The 21,633-nt window shown below is 45.3% G+C and overlaps 1 protein-coding gene across 1 annotated transcript in view; it reads left to right on the plus strand.

Annotated features, from left to right (window-relative positions):
* Positions 1-21,633, plus strand: part of CHSY3 (chondroitin sulfate synthase 3) — a 749,858-nt gene that overhangs the window by 23,894 nt on the left and 704,331 nt on the right. Inside the window, exon 3 of the mRNA XM_078675615.1 lies at positions 18,044-18,136. Coding sequence (XP_078531741.1) covers positions 18,044-18,136 — 93 coding nt within the window. The remainder of the gene's footprint in view (positions 1-18,043; positions 18,137-21,633) is intronic.

Here is a 21,633-nt window from a genome sequence, read left to right on the forward strand (position 1 = left end):
TTCTTTTGTTGAGATAGGCAGGCCGGTCTTGTGGAGTGCTTTGTGTGCGTGGATCATGATTTTGAATGTGATTCTTTTGTCGACAGGGAGCCAGTGCAGGTCTCTCAGGTGCGGGATGATGTGGTCCCTGCGTGGGACATCAAGGATCAGGCGTGCTGAGGCGTTCTGTATTCTTGGGAGTCTGTTGATGAGCTTGGACGGGGCTCCAGCCTAGAGGGCGTTTCCGTAGTCAAGTCGGCTGCTGACGAGAGCATGGGTGACGGTTTTCCGTGTGTCCGTCGGGATCCATCTGTAGATCTTGGGGAGCATGCAGAGGGTGTGGAAGCAGGAGGAGGATACTGCGTTGACTTGGTTGGTCATGCTGAGCTTGGAGTCGAGGAAGACTCCTAGGTTGCGTGCGTGGTTGGTTGGTGCCGGGGGGGTTCCCAGTGATGCTGGCCACCAGGAGTCATCCAACGCTGAGGGGTTGGGCCCGAGGATGAGGATCTCCGTCTTGTCCGTATTCAGCTTGAGCCTGCCTGCCTCCATTCAATCGGCGGCGGCCTACATGCCCTGGTGTAGGTTGGCTTTGGCGGTGAGGGGGTCTTTGGTGAGGGAGAGGATCAGCTGGGTGTCGTAGGCATAGGAGATTATGTTGAGGTCGTGTAGTCTGGCGAAGCGAGCGAAGGGGGCCATGTAGACGTTAAACAGCATCGGGCTGAGCGAGGATCCCTGGGGGATGCCGCAGATGGTTTTGGTGGTTCCGGAATGGAACGAGGGGAGGAGGACTCTCTGGGTTCTGTCGGTGAGGAAGAAGGTGGTTCAGTCCAGGACCTTGTCTCGGATTCCTGCGTCGTAGAGGCGTGTGCGTAGTGTGTGGTGGCAGACAGTGTCGAAGGCGGCAGAGAGGTCCAGGAGGATGAGGGCCGCTGTCTCGCCATTGTCGAGTAGGATTCTGATGTCGTCTGTGGCACCGATGAGGGCGGTCTCGGTACTGTGATTGCTGCGGAAGCCTGACTGGGAGGGGTCCAGGATGCTGTTGTCTTCTAGGTAGCGGGTGAGCTGGGTGTTTACGATCTTTTCCATGACTTTCGCTGGGAACGGAAGCAGGGAGATGGACCGGAAGTTCTTGAGGTCGCTCGGGTCAGCCTTGGGTTTCTTCAGGAGGGCGTTGATCTCGGCGTGCTTCCAGCTCTCCGGGAAGGACGCTGTTTCGAAGGACAGGTTGATGATGTTACGCAGGTGGGGTGCGATGAGGCTGTCGGCTTTGTTGGCAATGTGGTGGGGGAGAGGGTCAGACGGGGAGCCTGAGTGGATGGTGCTCATGGTCTTAGTTATGTCTTCGGTGCTCACGTTGGTCCAAGTGGTCAGAGGGTCGTGGTCGGTGGGGCTCGGGGGGTTCATCGTGGCGGGGTCCGTAGGGTGCAACCGGGGGTTGAAGCTGTTGTGGATGTCGGTGATCTTGCGGTGGAAGAAGGCCGCGAGGGTGTCGCACAGGGCTTGCACTGGCGGGATGTCGTTGGTGCAGGAGCTAGGAGTGGAGAGTTCTTTCACGATATTGAATAGCTCTTTGCTGTTGTGGGCGTTGTTGTCGAGACGGTCTTTGAATAAGGCTCTTTTGGTGGCCCTGATGAGGTGGTGGTGGTTGCGGATGGCGTCTTTGTGGGCTGTGCGGTTGGCGGGAGTTCTATCGTTGAGCCAGATGATCTCGAGTTTCCGGCAGGTGCGCTTGGAGGCTAGGAGCTCCGGGGTGATCCAGAGCCTGAGGGTGCGGGCCCCCTCCTCGGGGTCGGTGGGGCTGGTTGGTGGGTTGAGTGAGAGGTGAGTTTCCAGTCGCTCCTTGGTGACTTTGCCCCAGCGATGGCGGGGGATCTGTGAAGTGCGGTGGTGGGTGACGGGTTTCTGGAGGGTGAAGTGGACGCAGTGGTAGGTCCAGGTGATCTTGGAGGCGTGGCTGAAGGTGACGTGGGGGCTGGCGGTGAAGATGGCATCGAGCGTGTGGCTGGCGATGTGGGTCGGGGTTGTGACGATCTGTTTCAGTCCGAGGGTGGCGAGGTTGTCAACCAGGGTGGAGGAATTGCTGTCGTTGTTGTTTTCTAGATGGTAGTTCAGGTCGCCAAGCAGGATGTAATTGGTGGAGGTCAGCGTGTGCTTGCTGATGAAGTCAGCGATGGAGTTGCATAATTGGGGACGTGGGCCAGGTGGTCTGTAGACGAGGGTGCCTCTGAGCATCGGGCAGATAACTCTGGGCGGTGGGAGAGGATGGGGTACAGCACCCTGAATGCAGAAAGATGGCTGAGCGATTTAGGCATGTGCACTCATATATACTCTGCCACAGCGTCAGATTGGTAACGCGAGCACTGGTGCAATGCCGAGGAGTAAGTTAATCAATAGAGAAATGGACACTAGTTACACCTTATGACCATTGGTACAAGGAATGAATCAGAGTAACCTCAATAAACTCTATGTCTTGGTAGGAAAAAGGTGCGGTATATCTGATTTGTCCGCCCCGCAATAGTGTTGTGGCAGTTATCCTTGGTTACTCCGAAGTAGTGATTTTGCCAGCCTCAACCCGAGGCGCCTCTGGTCTAGGGTGCAGCATCCAGAGAAAATGAGTGAAAAAGTGCCCGAGGAGCCAGTGCTGACTTCCAACTATGGACTCTCACAGTTCGTGGCTGCCTCGCGTCACTTTGGGAATGTTATGTTTTGAATGTGAAAAGGTTGGAAGGTAGAAGTTAACAGGGGTCAGTCATTCCTCCTTTATACTTGCTGCTTACAAAACATGTTATGAGGATTAAACCACATCAAGAGAATTACCGTCTGTGTCTTTTCATTCCTGCATACTCGTCTTTCCTACATGATGCACAATCTTATCTTGCTTTTTATCTAACAGACTCTGATTCACAAATTGACATCCCCCCCCAAACACCACCAGAGCTGAACACGTGTAGGACCTGCAATGATTCATGGCCATCCTGGCAATCAACACCTAGACTGAATTGTGAGGTCTGTTCACCATGTGTACTGAGGTTGAAGAGGTTCCTTTGGCACGTGGTTGACTCTCTTCAACACACGCCGGTGGCAGAAGATGAGCAGAGAGGCTTGTTTGTGCAGCAGCGGGCACTCACCGCCGACCAGTGGGAGTGGATGGGGTGCAGCAGCCTGAATGCGCAGCGGCAGGCAGTCAGCTCCGGATAGTGAGAGTGCATGGGGTACAGCAGCCTGGGTGTGCAGCAACTGTTTTACACCGCTGGGCAGTGCAAGGGTATGGGCTACACCAGACAGTGAACCATAATATCAAGAACGGCGATAACATTATCACCGCTTTAGCAGCAGGAAACTGCCGCTAGAGCGGGGATAAGTGGCTTGATAATATGTCCTTGAGAATTCTCATAGAAGCCCAGGTTCTGATGTGAAGGACATCAAACCTGGGCTTCTATGGGAATTCACAAGGGCATATTATCAAGCCCCTTATCGCCACTTTTGCGGCAGTTTCCTGCCACTAAAGCGGCGATAGTGTTATCGCCGTTCTTGATAATATGGCCCTGGGTGCGCAGCGGCTATTACACACCTCTGAGCAGTGGAAATAGATGGGATGCAGCAGCCTGGGTGCCCAAAGCAGACCCAGTGAATTACGAGTGTGCAGTTGTATATAGTCTGCAATTACTGATTCTATACTATCTTTTAGATAACTAAACTTGAGGGTGCAGTATGTCCCGGCATGTGGTTAGAGACACAAAGGTGAGCTGCGAAGATTTTCTCCAGTGGCAACACTCCCTCTCCATCTCTTCCTTTCTCTCTCTCTCCCTCTCTCTCACACACTTTCTTTCTTTCCCTGTCTCTTCCTTTCTCTCTCATTCTTTCTCTCACTTCCTGTCTCTCTCTTTCTTCCTCTCTCTAACACTGTTTTTTTCTCTTCCTTGTATCTCAGTCTTTCTTTCTTTCTTAATCTTTCTTTCTTTCTCCCTCTCTTCCTCTCTCTCACACTGTTTAACTCTTTCGCTATCTCCCTCTTTCTCTCTCTCTTCCTCTCTTTCTCTTTCTCTCTCCTACTCTTTCTCTTTCTCTCTCTCTTCCTCTCTTTCTCTTTCTGTCTTCCTCTCTCTCTCTCTTTCTCTCTCTTCTCTCTCACACTGTTTCTCTCTTTTTCTCTTCCTTGTATCTCTCTCTTTCTCTATCTCACTCTTTCTCTGTCTTCCTATCTGTCTTACTCTTTATTTCTGTCTTCCTCTCTCTCTTTCTCTTTCACTCTCTCTCTTCCTCTCTCTGTCACTCTTTCTCTCTCACTCTCCCTCACACTGTTTTTTCTTTCTGTCTTCCTTGTATCTAACTCTTCCTCTTGTTCTCTCTCTTTTGCTGGACGCATAACATACCATCTTATTTTTCATTTTCTCTTGCAGGCTGTTATTCACAAATTGTTGAGGGATGATGCGCCAGGGCTATACATCGTTTTATTTGTTGTTGTTTTGTTTTAATGAAATGTTTTACACACATAGTTTTATTTGTTGTAGTTTTGTTTTAATAAAATGTTCTATATGTAAATCCATAAATGACTAAGGGCCAGATGTAGGTAGCCTAATACCGGTCGGTAACCGCCCCAATTCGGTAATTTCGGCTGTTACCGACCGGTATATTGTAAATGAGATGTAGGAGTTAAAAATCTACTGATTCGGAAAATATGAGTCGGTATTTTTCCGAATCGGTATTTACCGAATCCTTAGTTACCGAATTCTTATTTACCGAATCGGTAAATAAGAAATGGTAAAAAATGTCTACGGAGATGTAGGTAACCAAAAAAATATCGAATTTCATGAAATTCGGTATTTAAGAGTCAGTATTTACCATGGATTGAAAGCAAGTGGTAACCAGGTGCAGGCTATAAAATAAGGCCCCAAAATGCAACAGTGTAACCAGAATGGCGGTATTCTACGTCATAGCAAGGCAGCTACAGGCAGCAGGAGAGAGGGAATGGTGAAGTGAGCAGCAAGTGTACAGGTAGAGGAAAACACTCTTCCAACTGACTGAGCCAGAGATACTGCAAAGGTACAGGCTACACCCCCAAACCATTCTGGACCTGATCAGGGACCTGCACCCACTCTTGGAGCACCCAACACCAAGGGCACACGCCATCCCACCCCATGTGCAGTTGCTGTGTAGCCTACACCTGCTTGCCTCTGGTAGTTACCAGAGTGTGATTGCTGCCGTAGGTGGTGTGTCCCAGAGCTGCCTGCATCATTATATTTGTTTCCCTGACACACCTGTGGAACTTGCGAAGACCAAAACAGATTTATATCAACTGGCACACTTCCCTCACGTGATAGGCTGCATAGATGGCACCCACATCCCACTCTGCCCACCTGCAGCCACAGAACACATATACAGGAACCGGAAGTCAACGCACTCCATCAATGTGCCGGTGATATGCAACGCTGACAACATCATTACAGACATTGTGGCCAAATTCCCTGGGAGTACCCATGACTCATACATATTCCAGAAAAGTGGGATTTACACACGCCTTGTTGCTGGAGAGTTTGGGGACGGATACCTGCTAGGTAAATGACTGTGACACACCCTGATAGTAATAGCAGATGAATGTATCATGAGTATGTAACTAATGGCACTCTCTTTTCCACCTAGGCGATAGTGCATATGCCCTGAGGTCCTTTGTGCTCACCCCCTACCTCAATCCATCTAGCAGGAGTGAGAGGCGTTACAATGTGGCTCACAGATCGACTCGCAACGTTGTTGAACGCACATTTGGACTCCTCTAGAGCAGGTTCCACTGCCTCCACAAGAGCAGAGGTGCACAACAGTATACTCCAATCCTGTGCTGCAAAATGATAGCGGCCTGTGCCATGTTGCACAATCTCGCCACCAAGGAAGGCACAGAGGTGGAGATCACACATCATGAGGACATTGATTATGACAAAGAACAGGCAGAGCCCTATGCAACAGGAGCAGCACCAGCAACAGATGGGAGACTGAGACGGGCAGAGATCACACGCCGATATTTCTAAGTAAGGAGACACAGACAGGCTTAGTTTTTGCAGTACGTAGTTTAATTGTCACTACGGCATTTAAATAATACAACTCCATGGTACTCCAGTGTCTATTATCAGGAGTGGGTGGTCACAGTTAACCCCACCGTGACCTGTCCTGTGGGTTGAGGGCATGTTCAACGTTTGCGTCCACGCACTACAGTGAGGGATGCAGGAGGCTGGGTCTCAACGCTTTCGGTAGTGCCTGGGTCAGCAGATTGGCGACTGCTGCTCCTACGCATTTCAGGGACAGAAGTGCTAGAGCCACTCCTGCTGGTGGAGTCTTCTGTTTCCCCGACACCTGTGTCTCTAGCAGTGGCTGCCTGTTGTGTGAGCATCAGCTCCATGGCAGAGGTGACTCTCCCCATCCCCCTTGACAAATCCGTGCAACAGTGCACAATTGCATCCTGCATGGCGACAGAACGCCGGCACAGCAGGGAGGTTGCAGTAGCAAAGCGGTTCATTGCTTTTGTCTGTTGCCGCATACACTGATGATCCCTGCGCCTCTCTGAGTGGTCTCTATCTAATTTGTCGCATAGAGCACTCATGCAGTAGGTCATGTACGTCATCCCCTTTGCCATGGACTTGAGTGCCTCTGTCATGTTGCCAATACCCTGGTCTATGTTTGACATCTTGCCATTTATACTGCGAACCTGCCTGTGAACTGCTAATATTGCCTTTGCCTGCAGGCGCTGAAGTTTGACCATGGTGGCCTCAAGACCACAGAAGACCCCCTCACAATCTTGGCCTTCGCCTCTCTCCCGTGCCGTTTGGCCTCGGACACTGGCCCGCACAGCTCCTGAAGTAGTCTGCTGCCCAGCATTGTCAGACACAAGTGGATTACTTGGCATGACACCCTCCTCATCTTCCTCATCTGTTATTTCAAGAATCCTGAGAGGGGCCACATCAAGCCTCCTTGACCTTCCCTGCAGAGATGACTGTGATGTTGGTGTGGGGGATAGTGCTGCTGGTTCCAACTCTTGTTTCCCGAACAACAGAGGTGACTGAGGCTGTGGTGTGGTGGGTCGCTCAGGTGTAGTTGCTGCCTACGCTGTGGTTGTGTCTTGCTGAACAGCGCTATGACCTGCTCTGTCTTTTGTCTTCTCCCTCCTCTCAGTTGTTGGTGGCCTCTCCTCCCTCTCCTGTGCTGTACTGCGCGATAACTCTCCTGTGGACAGATATGGAGATTGGGTCAGTGGTGTAGTTCACCTGTGTGTCATGATTAAATCACATTCCTATCACACAATTGCCTAGTCTCCCTCAGCTTCTGGAAGTAGTGTGTCGCATGCCTTGCTGAATTCTATGGTGACTGCATTGATGTATGTACCTATGACTACATCTCCCATGATGCATTGCTGGACATAAGTTAAACCTGTTCTGGAGTGTGATGCAGACACACACAGTGGGGAAGGGGGACAGGGAAATGGTTGGGGAATTATGTCCATGCATCTTACCTTGTTTCCTTGCAGCTCTGGCTGAGCTGTCAGCGTCCCCAATCCCATGGATACTTTCCGGCTCCAGGGTGGGTTCAACCAGCTCCTCAAGGTCCGTCAGTCTTGGTGCTCTGTTTTTACCTCCACCTGCGGCTGCAGCTTCTTTTTTCTGTGCATCAAGTTTTTTCTTTGTGATGATCGGCAGATCGTACCATCTTTTTTTAGGTCATCTATGTCCCTGTGGGTGACCCCAATGGCATTTACCTTGGACTGGATGTCAAGCCAGGTGGTACGTTTCACAGAATCTGCAACATGCAGTGACTGTTTTCTAAAAATATGAGTGTGGTGTTTAACCACCTCCTCAACCAAGACCTGCAGTTCTGCTGGGCTGAACTTGATTTTCCTCCTATACTCAGCTGCATCCTTCTGGCCATCCTGGGTCTCCATTCTGCTACTCAGGTATGCTGTGGGAAGCCTGCTCCTCTGTATTTCCTCCTGGTCTCAAAGCAGTTCAGTTTCTCTGCACCTGCATGGGTGTGGCCACTCCCAGGTACTGGGGAGGAGTGGTTGCATCTGATTGGTTGGTTCCTCTGTGGCTTTGTTGTGGGGTGTGGTGGGTGTTCCTGATTGGTTCACAGGCTCACATGGGTTGTTTTTGTAATTACCGAATCAGTATTTACCGAATCGGTATACCATTCATTCCTATGGGCCAGGAGGACCATAGGAATGAATGGGTATTACCGATTCGGTATTTACCGATTCGGAAGATACCGATTCGGTAAATACCGATTACATATTCCGAGTGTTACCAAATCGGTAAATTGTACCGATTTTTTTCCTACATCCCGTTTTCCGATTCTGAAATACCGATTCGGTATGAGTCGGTATTTAAGAGTCGGAAAACCTATTTTACCTACATCTGGCCCTAAGATTCCTATTTGTCGAATCTCTCAAGCATATATTTTATTAAAACTGCAACACCAGCCGATTTGTTAGGCTCCACATTTAAAAATACTCCTGTCACATTTGTTTGTGGTGGGTGAGCGGGGATGGCAGACAAGGAGCTCCTGCTTCATTGTTGCCTCCATTGCATCTCTTCTCAGAGATCTTCAAGCCGGCGGGCTGCTCGTAAAAATGCGGGCCCGAGAAGTCGCACCGGAAGAGCTGCGAGCCCTCCAACGGTTCACAGAAGGAGACTTGCAGGCCCAAGAAGGTTGTTGACGGTATGCTGGTGATGTGGGAAGAGGGTGCGTTACCTGTTGATGTGGGGAGAGGCAGCGTGAAAGGGGTATATCTCACAGACAGAGCTCCGGTATGTTTCAGAAATGCCTCGGACAGATGCCAGCTGACAGACTGAATGACAAAATGGCTTTTCAATACTCATATAGTGAGACATATGAACAGTTCGTACCCAGGCTCGCAGAGGGACAATTGCAGCCCGTCTACTCAACTCACAGAGTCAGAACTACGAGCCGTCCACTCCCAAAGGAACAGCAGCATAGTAGCTTGCAGAGATACGGGCACAGCACCATACTAGCTCGCAAAGGTAGAGAGCTGTGAGCCAATGGACAATGGACTGGCTTCTAAAGACATACCTCCGAAGTAATGATGTTGGGCAGAGGAAGCATGAAAGGGTTATCTTCCTAGTAGTGCCCTGGAGTAGAAGTTGTGCTGCCTGGCGCTCACCTGTTTCTCTTTTATTGTTAATAAATCTTAAACCTTCACTGCTTCCAAATCATCATTACACAGAGCTCCGCTATATTAAATTGTCCCCGGAACCTTTCTTTAATATTTTCACCCGATGCGAGACACAAAATGGCTGCTAAAACTTCCTGGTTTTAAGTGTTAGCAGCCAATTAGAGGACACTTCCTGCTTTGAAGAGTTAGCAGCCAATCAGAGGCAAGCTCATGCTCGGGAATAAGGCACCATCCAGATATATATATATTTTTCCCTTTAATAGGTCAAAAACTACTGTATGGATTTACACCATTTCACCAAACCGCGTTTTCCAGACTAAGACCTTTCTCCCTGCCAAATTTGGTGCAATTCCGTTGAGCAGTTTGACCTGTAGCCTTGTCTAAAGTTTCCTATTTAAAATTAATTGAGAAAACACATTTTCGCACCCCCTTTTTCTCAGCCCCCCCTTGACCAATCACCCGTAAACTTTCAAGATAGGAGCTCATCAAAAAAGAGAAACTTTTTGGAAAATTTTGCAAACAATCGTCAAACGACGCCAAAGTTATAAGCAGATGGAGAGCTCCAGGAAGGGGGCCACGCAACTGTCTCCCCATGCTTTTATATGTCATCAAAGATTCACAAACACAACACGAACTCACCAGGTAGGCCTATTATCTCAGCCAATGGCTGCCTCCTGGAGAACACTTATATATTTTATGTTACTTTTTGTTCTCCTATGTGTACAACCTGCACTTGTACTGTCCTGATAGCATGCTTTTCATATCCAAGGTCACGGACATACCACGGCAATCTAGTTACATCATGGCTACAGCGGATGTGGTATCATGGTACACTTGTATCCACCATGACCTGGGCATCACTACATGCAGACACTTCTTTAGGGATAGACCTATAGCCTGTAACCAGTATGTGGTAGTGGAGAGTACCCCACTATTCACAATAAGGGGTAAGAGAGTTGAAGGGTGAGGATACCTCCTCCCACGTTCAAGGTATACTCACTAAGTGTATCCACTCCCTGAAATGGCTCCTAGGGCTTAATTATTACTCCTTTGGTGACAAGTAAGCCACAAAAGTGGAAAGGAAAAGATTTCCTTTCTGTTATTTAACCCTCACACACCCTATTGGTGTCATGCTTCATCGTCGGGTTCACCCAAACTCCTAAAGGTCTGGGTGGGCTCAACCGTATTTCAGGAAGCTCTTAGGAGATAAAGGGCAGGGAGACTTCAAGATTAAAAATCCTACTACAACTCCCGGTATCCCTTTATTAATGGTGGTGTAGTGGATATTAAAAAGAGATAAAATGGGTCTTTCTAGGAGGTTATGGTCCTAAGACCCTAAAAGTCTGCCAACATGCTTCAGCCCAAATGGTTGGCCAAAAATGGTCCAGAGCTTTCGTCAGGGCAAAAATAATATCCTCCCTAGAATTGGTCAAACCAACTACGCTGACCTATGTAAAAATATAAGGAACATGTTGGTCCATACTGACAACTGTGAACCAACACTGGACACTCAGAGAACCCTTTGAAACCAACCACCTGTCCAGGGCCACTTCCCCTGTGGTAATTGTATGGCATGCTTTTTCACCAAACAAACAAATAGCATTGACTTGGGCATGCGATCAGCATTGGAACAGCGTAATCACACCTATTGTAATTCTCCGAATGTGGTTTACCTGATCCTATGCCCATGCAAACTGATATATATATATATATATATATATATTGGAATGACATCACACAAGGTGAAACTCCGAACTGGAGAACACAGAAGCACAATTAGGAGAGCTATCACTGCTACTAGAGTTACATTACATTTTCTGGAACTAAACCACAGCGACAAGGACCTAGAATGGACAGCGATTGAAAAAATCAAGGAAGGGCCAAACATCACCAGAAGGCTACTTGAACGGGAACAACGGGGAGTGTATAAACTGGGTACTGATAACCAAGGACTCAATGATTCCATCCCTTGGAATACCCTGAATAAGAGGTGAAACCTTTGTCGTTCATAAACATAGCATACACATCTATCTCTAATGTGTAGCATGTTAGATGTGACCATCCCTCCACAGTCGTATAAACATCACCTATGAAGTATCTTAGTACTGCATCACTCTAACTTTATAGTACCCATGACTGAAATGCCTAGTCTCTCATTCTCCTTATCTTCATTCCTCCTTGATTATATCGGATAAGAGAATCTTTTGAAGAACCACACCATAGCCTTGGATTAAATGAAAAAGAAAAAGATTTAAAAAAAAAAATATTTGTTATGTTCTTATGGTTCCTCACCATCACCGCCACAATAAGGCACTTAAATAATTAATCAGGCCATAACGGCTAGCTCACTCGCTCTTCATTTGAGAGATCCTTATCAATTATGAACATAGCACTAAAGAAACTACATTCCCATCAGGCTATACGGGAAGTTCCACTCGCGCTCCGGCAGTGACGATTTCCATCACGTCACTTGCTCTCGCCCCACCTCCAGTCCGGCAGAATGCGAAGTCACTCACATTGCATATAGAGGCGCCTAACTAACAACACGGTGCAATCGCCGGGGACAAGAAGTACCAAGTAGGTTTACCGACGGGTAGGACCTTTGATGTAGTAAGTGTGCTTGAATCTGACACCATGAGAGAGGCACTAGGGAATGTACCCTCACGTTATAGTACTAACACGTAAGATTTTTCCTTTCTCCGATCTAAAATCGCGTTTGACTACAAAGCTACCCCCTCCCAGGACCCCGTGACACGCAATTTTCCCCCGAGAAGGGTAGGCGTTATTTAAAACAGAACAATAGAGGAGTCGGAATGTGTGAGACTATCTTTTCTACTAAATACTAAGGTACCAGAGTGCATGAACACGATATGTTTACTCGATGGATGACACCAATGTGTGAGACTATCTTTTCTACTAAATACTAAGGTACCAGAGTGTATGAATACGATATGTTTACTCAATGAATGACACCGAAGTGAGTATGTATGAAAGATGAATATGCACAATGGACAACTATACTCTATTTCCTCAGTCACAACTGTCATGGTCTCAACTTCGACCGCATTTATTTTTCTGATGTGTGGCCTCTAATGTTGAGGTTTTCGAAGCTGACACAAGTGATTGGTTTTTCGAGTATGCTTGGTTAACGGGAACAGGTTCTCATGTTTTTTGTGTCTCGGCTGGAGATTTAGCCCAAGACTTTGTGCACGCAACAAGACTACCTCAGGACCTCTCTACCTCAATGACGCACAGCACACTGGGACTTTTGAACACTTATGCTTACCTTTGTCTCTTTTATCTGCTCTCTACCCTATATCTGTTGTACAGCGCTCGGGGTCTGGCCAGCGCTATATAAAACCTCTTAAATTAAAAAAAAGATGGTCCCTTAGGTACCTAGGGCATAGGTACCCCAGAGGCCTACCAGGAGCTGCAGCATGTATTGTGCCACCCCTTGGAACCTTGACACCACAGGACTGCTATTGCAGCCTGAGTAAGGTGGTGCATGCACCCTTACTTAGATATAGGTTATCTATATCTACCTTAAATCACGACACACAGAAACCTATATACACACACTGGTATACCCGGTACCAGTTTAAAAGAGCCCTGGAACCACAAAATGGATGCGGCAGTCACAGAAACAAATCTGGCCTCCTGCTGCTGGACAAAACTGCAGCAGGGGAGGCCTGGACAATAGGTTTCCTGTCACAGGGAGGTGTAACCACCTCCCAGACAGGCTTTAGTGTATTGGGGCTGGGTGGGTGCTACCTGAGAGTGCTTTGAAGTCTGCACTGGGGCACATTTGGTGTCCCTTTGCATAGCCCAGTTTAAACCGGTTGCAGGGGCTACCAGCCCCTGCCCTGGTGCGAAACTGGACAAAGGAAATGGGTGTAGCCACCCCTCTTTCCAAACCCTCCCATAGGTGGGTCCCCAGAGTATGTCCAACCCCTTCCTTTGGTATAAGAAAGAAACCCCTGACTACAGGACTTTAGATTACACCAGGATGAAACTCTGCTACAGAAATCCTGGAACTTCGACGATCTACATGACTAGATGACTGAAGAATCTCCCTTGGAGTAAAGTAGTTACTCCCCTGCTTGGCAGGCACCAATGAAGCATTTGCCAGTCTGCATCTCCGAAGCTCCCATCGGACTCTGAAGTATTTGCAGCCCAGGAGGTGGATTTCCAGACTTCTCAGAGGCCGACCCGAGTCCCCAGCAAAGCTGAGACCAGTAGCCCTCGTGAGTAATGTGGAACCGAAACTCCTGGACACTGTGCATATTTGCAAGTGCATCAGCTTCTCAACATTTCTTGAGGCTGTGCATTGGGTTACTTGTAGCCCAGACCCCAAGCACCTTTTCCACTGAAGATTTCTGGCCTACACTCCACAAGTGGTCCGTGATCCGGCACTTTGTGTTTTCGCTCGAGATACCTTTGTGATCCCTGGTCCGTTGACTGGTGGGTCCCTGAGAAGGCAACTTTAACTTTCATTGGGTTTCCCTAGTTGATCCAGATGTGCCCTGACTTTTTACCACTTGCTGAGTCACTCAGACCTTGCTGGTCCGCACCAAAGCATTTCTTCACTTTCTGCGTGGGTTGCTGTTGCAAGGCTTGTTGGGTCAAATCCAGTCACTCACACCACAGCACTCGAAATCCTTTGTGGGACAGCTCCAATCCAGGTCCTGCTTGTCTTCGACGCCTGCTGGTCCTCGTGGCTGCAGAGTCAAGCTTCACTTCCTCAACCTGAAATCACCCGACATCGGTAGGCATTTGTCTATCGTGTCCCTGGTCACTGGCTAGTGACCCAGGCTCTGTCCCCTTTGCTTTCAGGTTCTTCTCATCTTTAATCCAGGCTTGGAGCACAACGGACACTTTTCACTTCGACGGCAGCAGCACTTTTCAGCAGATTGCCATTGAAATCAACGACGATTCCCGACACCAAAAGACACCTATGCACCCGGTTGTCTTTAACCTATCACCTCTAAAGGGTTGTTTGGACTGGTGCAAGGTGCCCACTATAACTAGTGGACAGCATATGCCAGGCCAACTTCTCACAACAGCCTCTAAAATGTCAATGATCTTGATGTAAAGTAACTCAGTGGAGCAAGTTATGTCTGCTTTGGAGGAAGGCTCAACTGAATACTGCAAGGAGTTCCATTACACATTATCTTCAGTAAAAGGCTGAGACATAAGGAAAGGGAGAGGACAGTGAGTTTCTTATGGTCTGCGGGTACAATGGTGTCATCTGTAGGTTATAGGTTAGTGGTACCCAAATGTAACAGAGCATTTGTAGTGGAACTGACCACAGTATCCACTTGCCTGATCATCTAGGCATGGCCAAAACATACAAGTGGCTGCTGTGTCACATCTGCTGGCTCCAAATGGGAAACAAGTGGGGTTCTGTCACTCTTACATGAACTGTTAGGCCAGTGCAGTGTAGGGCACTCTGCTTCCACTGGCAGGGGTAGAGATGCCTTTTGAGAAGACCCCCGACTTTCACAGAGAACAGATTAAGTCTGAGGGTTGTGGACCACTAGATGCTGGGAGAAAACTTCATATCAGTGTTCGTGTGGGCTGCATGGGATGACTGCAGGCATACTTCATTCCTTATCACCAGAAACCCATTGATTTGTTCCCAGAAAGGCTTGATCTTGATGATGGAGGAGGAAGTCCTCAGGAGGAAGTGGAATATACTGTTTCCATGCAGAGGGAGTGGTCTTCAGCTCCTTTGAGACTTTTCTTTAGAGATTCACTCCAGGGCTGTCAGAAGGTAAATACACAACTCAATGTGAATCTCTGCTGTACTGCAGGCAGCTATGATACAAACAATAGGTAAATCCCCAGAGAAATGTTTTCTAAATTCAAGCAGTACCAAAAAACATTAACCCTTTCAAAACTTTGCACATCTGTGTGTCATATCTTTTAGAAACATAAATCAGTGTTAATTTGCTCAAACTCTTGTAAATTTGTAGTCTCTTTTTGGACACTCATACAAACTATGGGCCATATTTATGACCTTTATGGTGCAGGGCATCAAAGCAAGTCATCTACTCTGCGTCACAAGGAAAAAGCAAGAATGTTCTGCATTTATCGAATACGGAGCATTCCTGTCTTGTTCCCTTGCACTGTCACGTTTTTCACAGCCTAGCGCCAGCACAGGCACGCTTGCTCCATGGTGCAAGGGTGCTTGCATTGCATGCAGGATTGTTTTTGTGTAGGAAGGTTCACCTTCATGCAAAAAACAATCCTAAGAGGCTTTTTCCTCTTTCTTTCTGTGCTGCAGAAGGCAGCACACATAGGAAAAGGTAAAAACGAGAAGAAATAAAGATATTTCTCCTCGTTACGCCTCCCAAGTGGAAGTGTATCTTTTTGGCACATTCCCAGATTTACAAGGTCTTGTAAATCTGAGAATGCGTCACAAACCATGGGAGTTGGGTGGGGACACCCACGCAATGCCCAATAAATTCCTACCCAGGGCAGAGTAAGTGATTTGCCCTGCATTACATTACTCTGTATTTTTGGAGCGACTCAAAGACAGGCAAATCTTCAAAATGATGACTTAAGGTTTGTGTCGCTTTTGCACCACGTTGCGTGGTGCAAGACTTACACAAACCAGATCATAAATATTGCCCTATATGTTTTAGGGTATGTAAGGCTTAACAATTAGTTCCCACAAAGTGTGATACTTACTCCAAAGTCCTAACCACGCACGTGGGCACCACGCAAGTAAGTGATGCTAATGGGTTTTTTCCTATATCCCGCATCTTTTACCACACAGTTGTACTTTACTGCGCAGGTAAGTATTTTTTTTAAATCACTTTTTTGTATGTTTTTTTATAGAAAAATAGGGTAAAGATGTTGGTAAGGGGAGTAAGAGTAATTTTAGTGTTATGTGGTGGATAGAGTAAAAGAAGGGTAAGGATGGTTTTAGGGTTACAGGTGGGTAGAGATAATGGCGATAGGAATGATTTTAGGGTTACAGGGTTGGTGGAGGAAATGGGCGAGGGTGATAGGGTTAAAGGTGTGTAGAGGTAAATAGAAATAGAGTAATTTTAGGTTTGAGAGCCGGGAATAGGTACAGGGAGGTAATGGTGATATTTGAGAGAACGGATGGGTGGAGCTAAAGGGAAGTAAGAGTGATATTAGGGTTAAGGAGTGGTTTGAGGCAAAGGTAAGTAATGATGGTTTTAGGTTAAGGGTTGGGTAGAGGAAAAGGGACTAAGGGTGATTTAGGGTTAAGGTATGGGTAGAGGTGAATTGAGGTAAGTGTGATGTTTGAACTAACAATTGGGTAAAGGTAAAGGGGAATAGGGGTGATTTATGTTCAAGGGGCAGGTAGAGGTAAATTGAGGTAAGGGGGATTTTAGTGTTAAGGGATGGGCAGAGGTAAAGGGCAAAGGGTTTGTTAGGATTCAGGGGCATGTAAAGCTAAAGGGAGGTAAGGGTGTTTTTAATTAAAAAAAAGTAGGGGTTTGGGGGCCTAGTCCCCAAAACAGGTAAAAAAAAGCGAGGCTCGGGGGATACCCCTGACGCATACTCAAAAAAGGGAGTTTTGGTGGGGAACCTCCCAAAAAAGAAAGAAAACATATGTATATATACCTGCTTTGTTTGCATTCTCAAATGAACAAGCATAATCATTTGAACGCTAACCAAAGAAATGTTGTTCTGTAGCTCTACAGTCTAGAAATACCAGACATTTGTGAGTTTCTTACAGGATGTGGCATGCACAATTAATTAATATCATTTTTGCTGATCACTCAATTGGTAAGAATCACTGTTAATGATGCAATATTCAATTGCTGATAGATATAAGCCCAAAACAACATGGAAAAGACAAAAGCTATATACATTCTTTTTCTGTACAATTTAAGGTGCCCACTTGTGCAAGCCAGACATCTGTTGCTCTGATTGGCTGATGGTGAGAATGTATTCAATGTAGCATTTGTCATATTTACAGTAATTTCCCCCCAAAATATGGAAATTCTCTCTAATATTAATGATGAAGGAACATCTCCATACCAAGGATGAGTCCACACCTGTTTTCCACTGTGTATCCTGAGCATGGGGTTATTATCAGCCATGTGTGGGTCTCAGTGAGTTTCAGGTGCCAATAGGCAAAAAGATGGATGCAGCGCATTTTGTAAATTTCAAATACAACAGGAAGGGAATTGTTGGTTTATGATACTAGCCTTTTGGTCACAGGTTTCATGCCTGGGCCACATGTAAACAAATCATCACCATTTATTATTTTCTATTGCTGGGTGAATGTCATAAGCCATCTACCTGGATCCCAGGTGATTCCAATGGGGCGGCGATGCTAGTTTCCTGAATCCCCTCAAGACTTGCCCTCGGTGTACAGAAAGAGACACTGCTCTGGTGGCAAATCACAGGGGGAAGAGGGTTTGGATGGAGAGTGCATGTGAATTCAAAAGATGCTGTGGCTCACCTACTCAACCGAAACTCTGCAGCAGGCATTCACACCAGTCTGATGAGTGGTATCGGCAGATAAGTTATCTAAAAACAAAACAAATATAAGGCTTTAGTCTAGTATTAACTATATCTTTTATGGTATCACCTCACAATAGCATTTTATATCTCACCCAACCTTTAGTTGTGTTGTCAGTTGTTTTTAGATAGTCTATAGAGGTTCCTTATTCAAAGTTTCAAAGCTGCAGTGAGTATGATTCCAGCATCAAACCCACAAGCCAATTTGGACGGGGTTAGCTTCACCCAAGTTCTTTCTGGCAGAGCCCTGCCAACAGAAAGTACAAGTTGAACAAGCTGAACTGGTTTCCTTGTCTACAAGCACGATGTTGCGACTGAGCTCAGCGCGTAGTTACTTCAAGTCTGTTAATGCGTCTCTCCTTTTCTTCTTGCTTTTCCATCTAGGTGCGAGAAAAATGCTGGGCATCCTTTGCAGTGAGATCAAAGTGGAAGGAACAACGGAGCTGTCAAGACAGAGTCCTGGAAGCCGTGAAACAGGTAAGTTGCAGGTGAAGAAGCTAAACGAAGGGGAGTGTAGACGGTCTTCAAATAAGACTTCTTTAGAATGTTCATAAAGGTCACATTATAATTGTTTATTACAAGGAACTGGTGCAGATAATTAACTTGATGAGGCTGCCTTCTAGAAGGTGCTTTAGAATACTCACAATGGTTGCGTTCTAATTGCCTATAGCAGGTAACAGGTGCAGATGATTCATTTGATGGTGCTGTATTCTAGAAGGTGTTTTAGAATGTTCACAATGGTTGCATTCTAATTGCTTATAGCTAGAAACAGGTGCAGGGGAATAATTTGATGAGGACTGTCTTCCGGAAGGTCCACGTTGAGGCCATCTATGCTGGTTGCTTGATGCTTATTCTGGTGGATTTTCTGGATTTTTCAGTGGTGCCTGAAACCCGATCTTGCATGGGCATGGTAAAACATTTGTGAAAGCTATTAAGGTATAAAAACCGGGGAACACCATCTGCAGCTAGCTGTTATCAACAGCATGTAATATGTGAAACGTCCAGGTACAAGTTGTTTGTTTATTCATAAGTGTTAGGAGGAATGACATGAGTCATGCTGGTATATTGTGATAGTCAAGAGAGGCAAGCTGTGGCAGGAATCCTAAAAGTCACATCCTTCCCTGGTCCTAATTACGTAGCTGAGACAATGCTATAAACATGTTGTTTGTAAGATTTTCAGGCAATTTTCCTATACGTACTCTCATGCACACTTCATCACTGACAAACTTATTTAGACAGAGCTTCACCTACATCTGTACTTTATCTGGATCTCTTGAGCATGGAGACATTTGGGTTGTCAAAGTATATGGAGTGCCCACAGGTAGTGAACCTGGTGCAGCAAATTCTGTAAATGTCAAAACAACTAAAAGGGAAATGCTTGTTTAGGGCACCTTTCATTTGGGTGCAGGTATCTCCTCTGGGCCATATGGAAACCTAATACAACATATATTTTCAATATTTACACATCCCAAGGTTAGTATTGGTGGGTGCCAGACCTCTTTCACCATACGGTGCTGGCTGGGAGAATGCGAGAGTGCTTTGAATGTGATATTTGTCAGAATGTCAGCTGTTTTGCCTCAAACTAAAGTAATTTTTCCAGTTTTTCTCATTGGCAGGACTTGACTTGCATCTTTTTTCCTGGGTATCATGATTTTGGGGGTACCACATGTGTGGGCTTTAATGGGTTTGAGCATGAATCCCCCTACTAGACAGCAGGGATCTTCTTTGGAGATTTCTGAAAACTAGCAATATACTATCTTAATATTCTTAAACCCCTCCGGATACATCTTCTCCACCCTATACTATATTTAGATTTACTCCTTACCTGAATAATATCCTGTAAATGAGCCCTGTGTACCTGCTTCCTACTCTATATTGTATGACCTTTCTCTCCCACTTCTGCTAGGCCTACTGTATAGGATATAAACGATGCACATGTAACTCTTGTAAAGCTGTGTCCTATGATAATAGCTCATGTCATCAATCTATATGTAATTCTTTTAAAGCCGTTTCCTATGGTTATAGCTCCAGTAATCGATCTATATGCAATTCTTGAATAACGATGTGATGCTCACGGGTCTAGTTTGCGCTATAAAAACCTCAAAAATAATAACAAAAATAAAATAAAATAGAGACCTTGGGGAATCAATGGATATGTGTCTTGTGTGCTACCTAGAGTAATTCATCCAGATGTCAAAGTATAGGTGAGAAAAATCACAATTTCTTCACTTCTCTGTGACAGAAAACTAAAGAACGTCTGCCAAACAGCAAAAAAAGTTCTTTTTTTTATTTTATTTTTTTATTTTATTGTTTTATTGCAAGGAAATACAGCAATACATGATTACTGGAGTAAATCTATGTCCTCTTAAAATACATAACAAGTTATAACATAAATCTGATTCAATCAACATAAAAAGTTTAAATCCATTCGGCAATTGGTGCCCAAATTTTTTCCCCCAATATTCTTTTTTTAACCCCCTTTAACTTATATATAGCAGATTCAATATTATACATAAACAATAATTTTTCACGCCACATAAAAAATGTTGGCGGATCCGAGCTGATCCATTCCTTAGTAATGCAGGATCTAACTGCAGCCATACATAAGAATAAAAAATAAGAAATTGGTGTTGACCTAACAACAGTATGATCAATACCCAACAACACCAATTCCGCCGTTATCTTAATCTCACTCTTAAGAATAATAGCCAGAAAATTTTCAACATGTTGAAACAACCTAGAAAGTTTGGGGCAAGAAAAAAACATATGCAATTCATCAGCTGCATATAACCCACAGCGACTGCAGTTCGTACCTATCGTTGTACTCCACTTAGCAACTTTGTTTGGAGTGTAGTATAAATTATGAATGCACATAAAATGTTGAGATTTCATCATCCCTGTCATTAGGCAATCTGAAGCCATTTTAATCGATAACAAAATATCCACATCAGATATACCTAGAGTATTAACCCATTTCTGCTGACATTGTCCTAAATCATCCCCAAATTCCTGAATTAAACTTAAATAAATAGCACCTATACTGGTTTTTTTTTTGCAGGAGTTCTAGTAATGAAATTTTCGTCATTCTAACTGGGGAAATTAAAGATTGATACTGTAGGAAGCTTCGGAGTTGAAGAAATTTGAAAAAGTCATTTCTTCCCACAGAAAATTTGTTAATTAAATCCTGAAATGAGACAAATTGATCATTACTAAATAAGTCTCCCAGATACCGTATTCCTTTCTGTTGCCATCTATGCATAGTTAAATCGCAAAAAAATTCAGGTAAAAGGCCCTTTGATATAAGGGGAGTATAAGCATTTAGTTTATATAATTTTATATGTTTGCGAGTTTTTTGCCAAACTCCAAAAGCCGCCTTAAGTATCTTGTATTTTGTTTTTTTATGATAGCTGGGCTCTACAAGCCTCAAAAAGCTACCTTTAACTTGCTCGCCCATAATCATTTCGTAGATTGTAGGGGTTTGACATTTCAAAGTTTCTACCCTGTCTCCCATAATTAAAGGACTTATGTATTGCAATGCAGCAGATAAATAATAAAAAAGAAAATAAGGAACATTCCATCCACCTTGTTCATTATTGAGTATCATTTTCTTTGATGCTTTCCTATGACGTTTATAACCCCATAAAAAACGAAAAGTACTTCTTTCTAGATTTTTAAAGCAGTGCGACTGAAATTCTAATGGTATTGTACGGAAGATATACAATACTTTTGGTAAGATCATCATTTTTAAGATGTTAAGTCTACCATATAATGATAAATGTAGATGATCCAAGCGCTGCAGTGAAGCATTGATTTGGGTTATTATGGGGTTTATATTGTGTTCTGGTATCTTCTCTATGGGGAGGGAAATCTTTATTCCTAAATATGTGACCTCTAAAGTAGTGGAGTTATTTGGAGGTGGGTTGCCTCCTGCACATAAAATTTGTGTTTTCTCCAGATTAAGTTTGTAGCCGGAG

The sequence above is a fragment of the Lissotriton helveticus genome, chromosome 2_1 (genome assembly GCF_964261635.1).
Source record: "Lissotriton helveticus chromosome 2_1, aLisHel1.1, whole genome shotgun sequence".
NCBI lineage: Eukaryota > Metazoa > Chordata > Amphibia > Caudata > Salamandridae > Lissotriton > Lissotriton helveticus.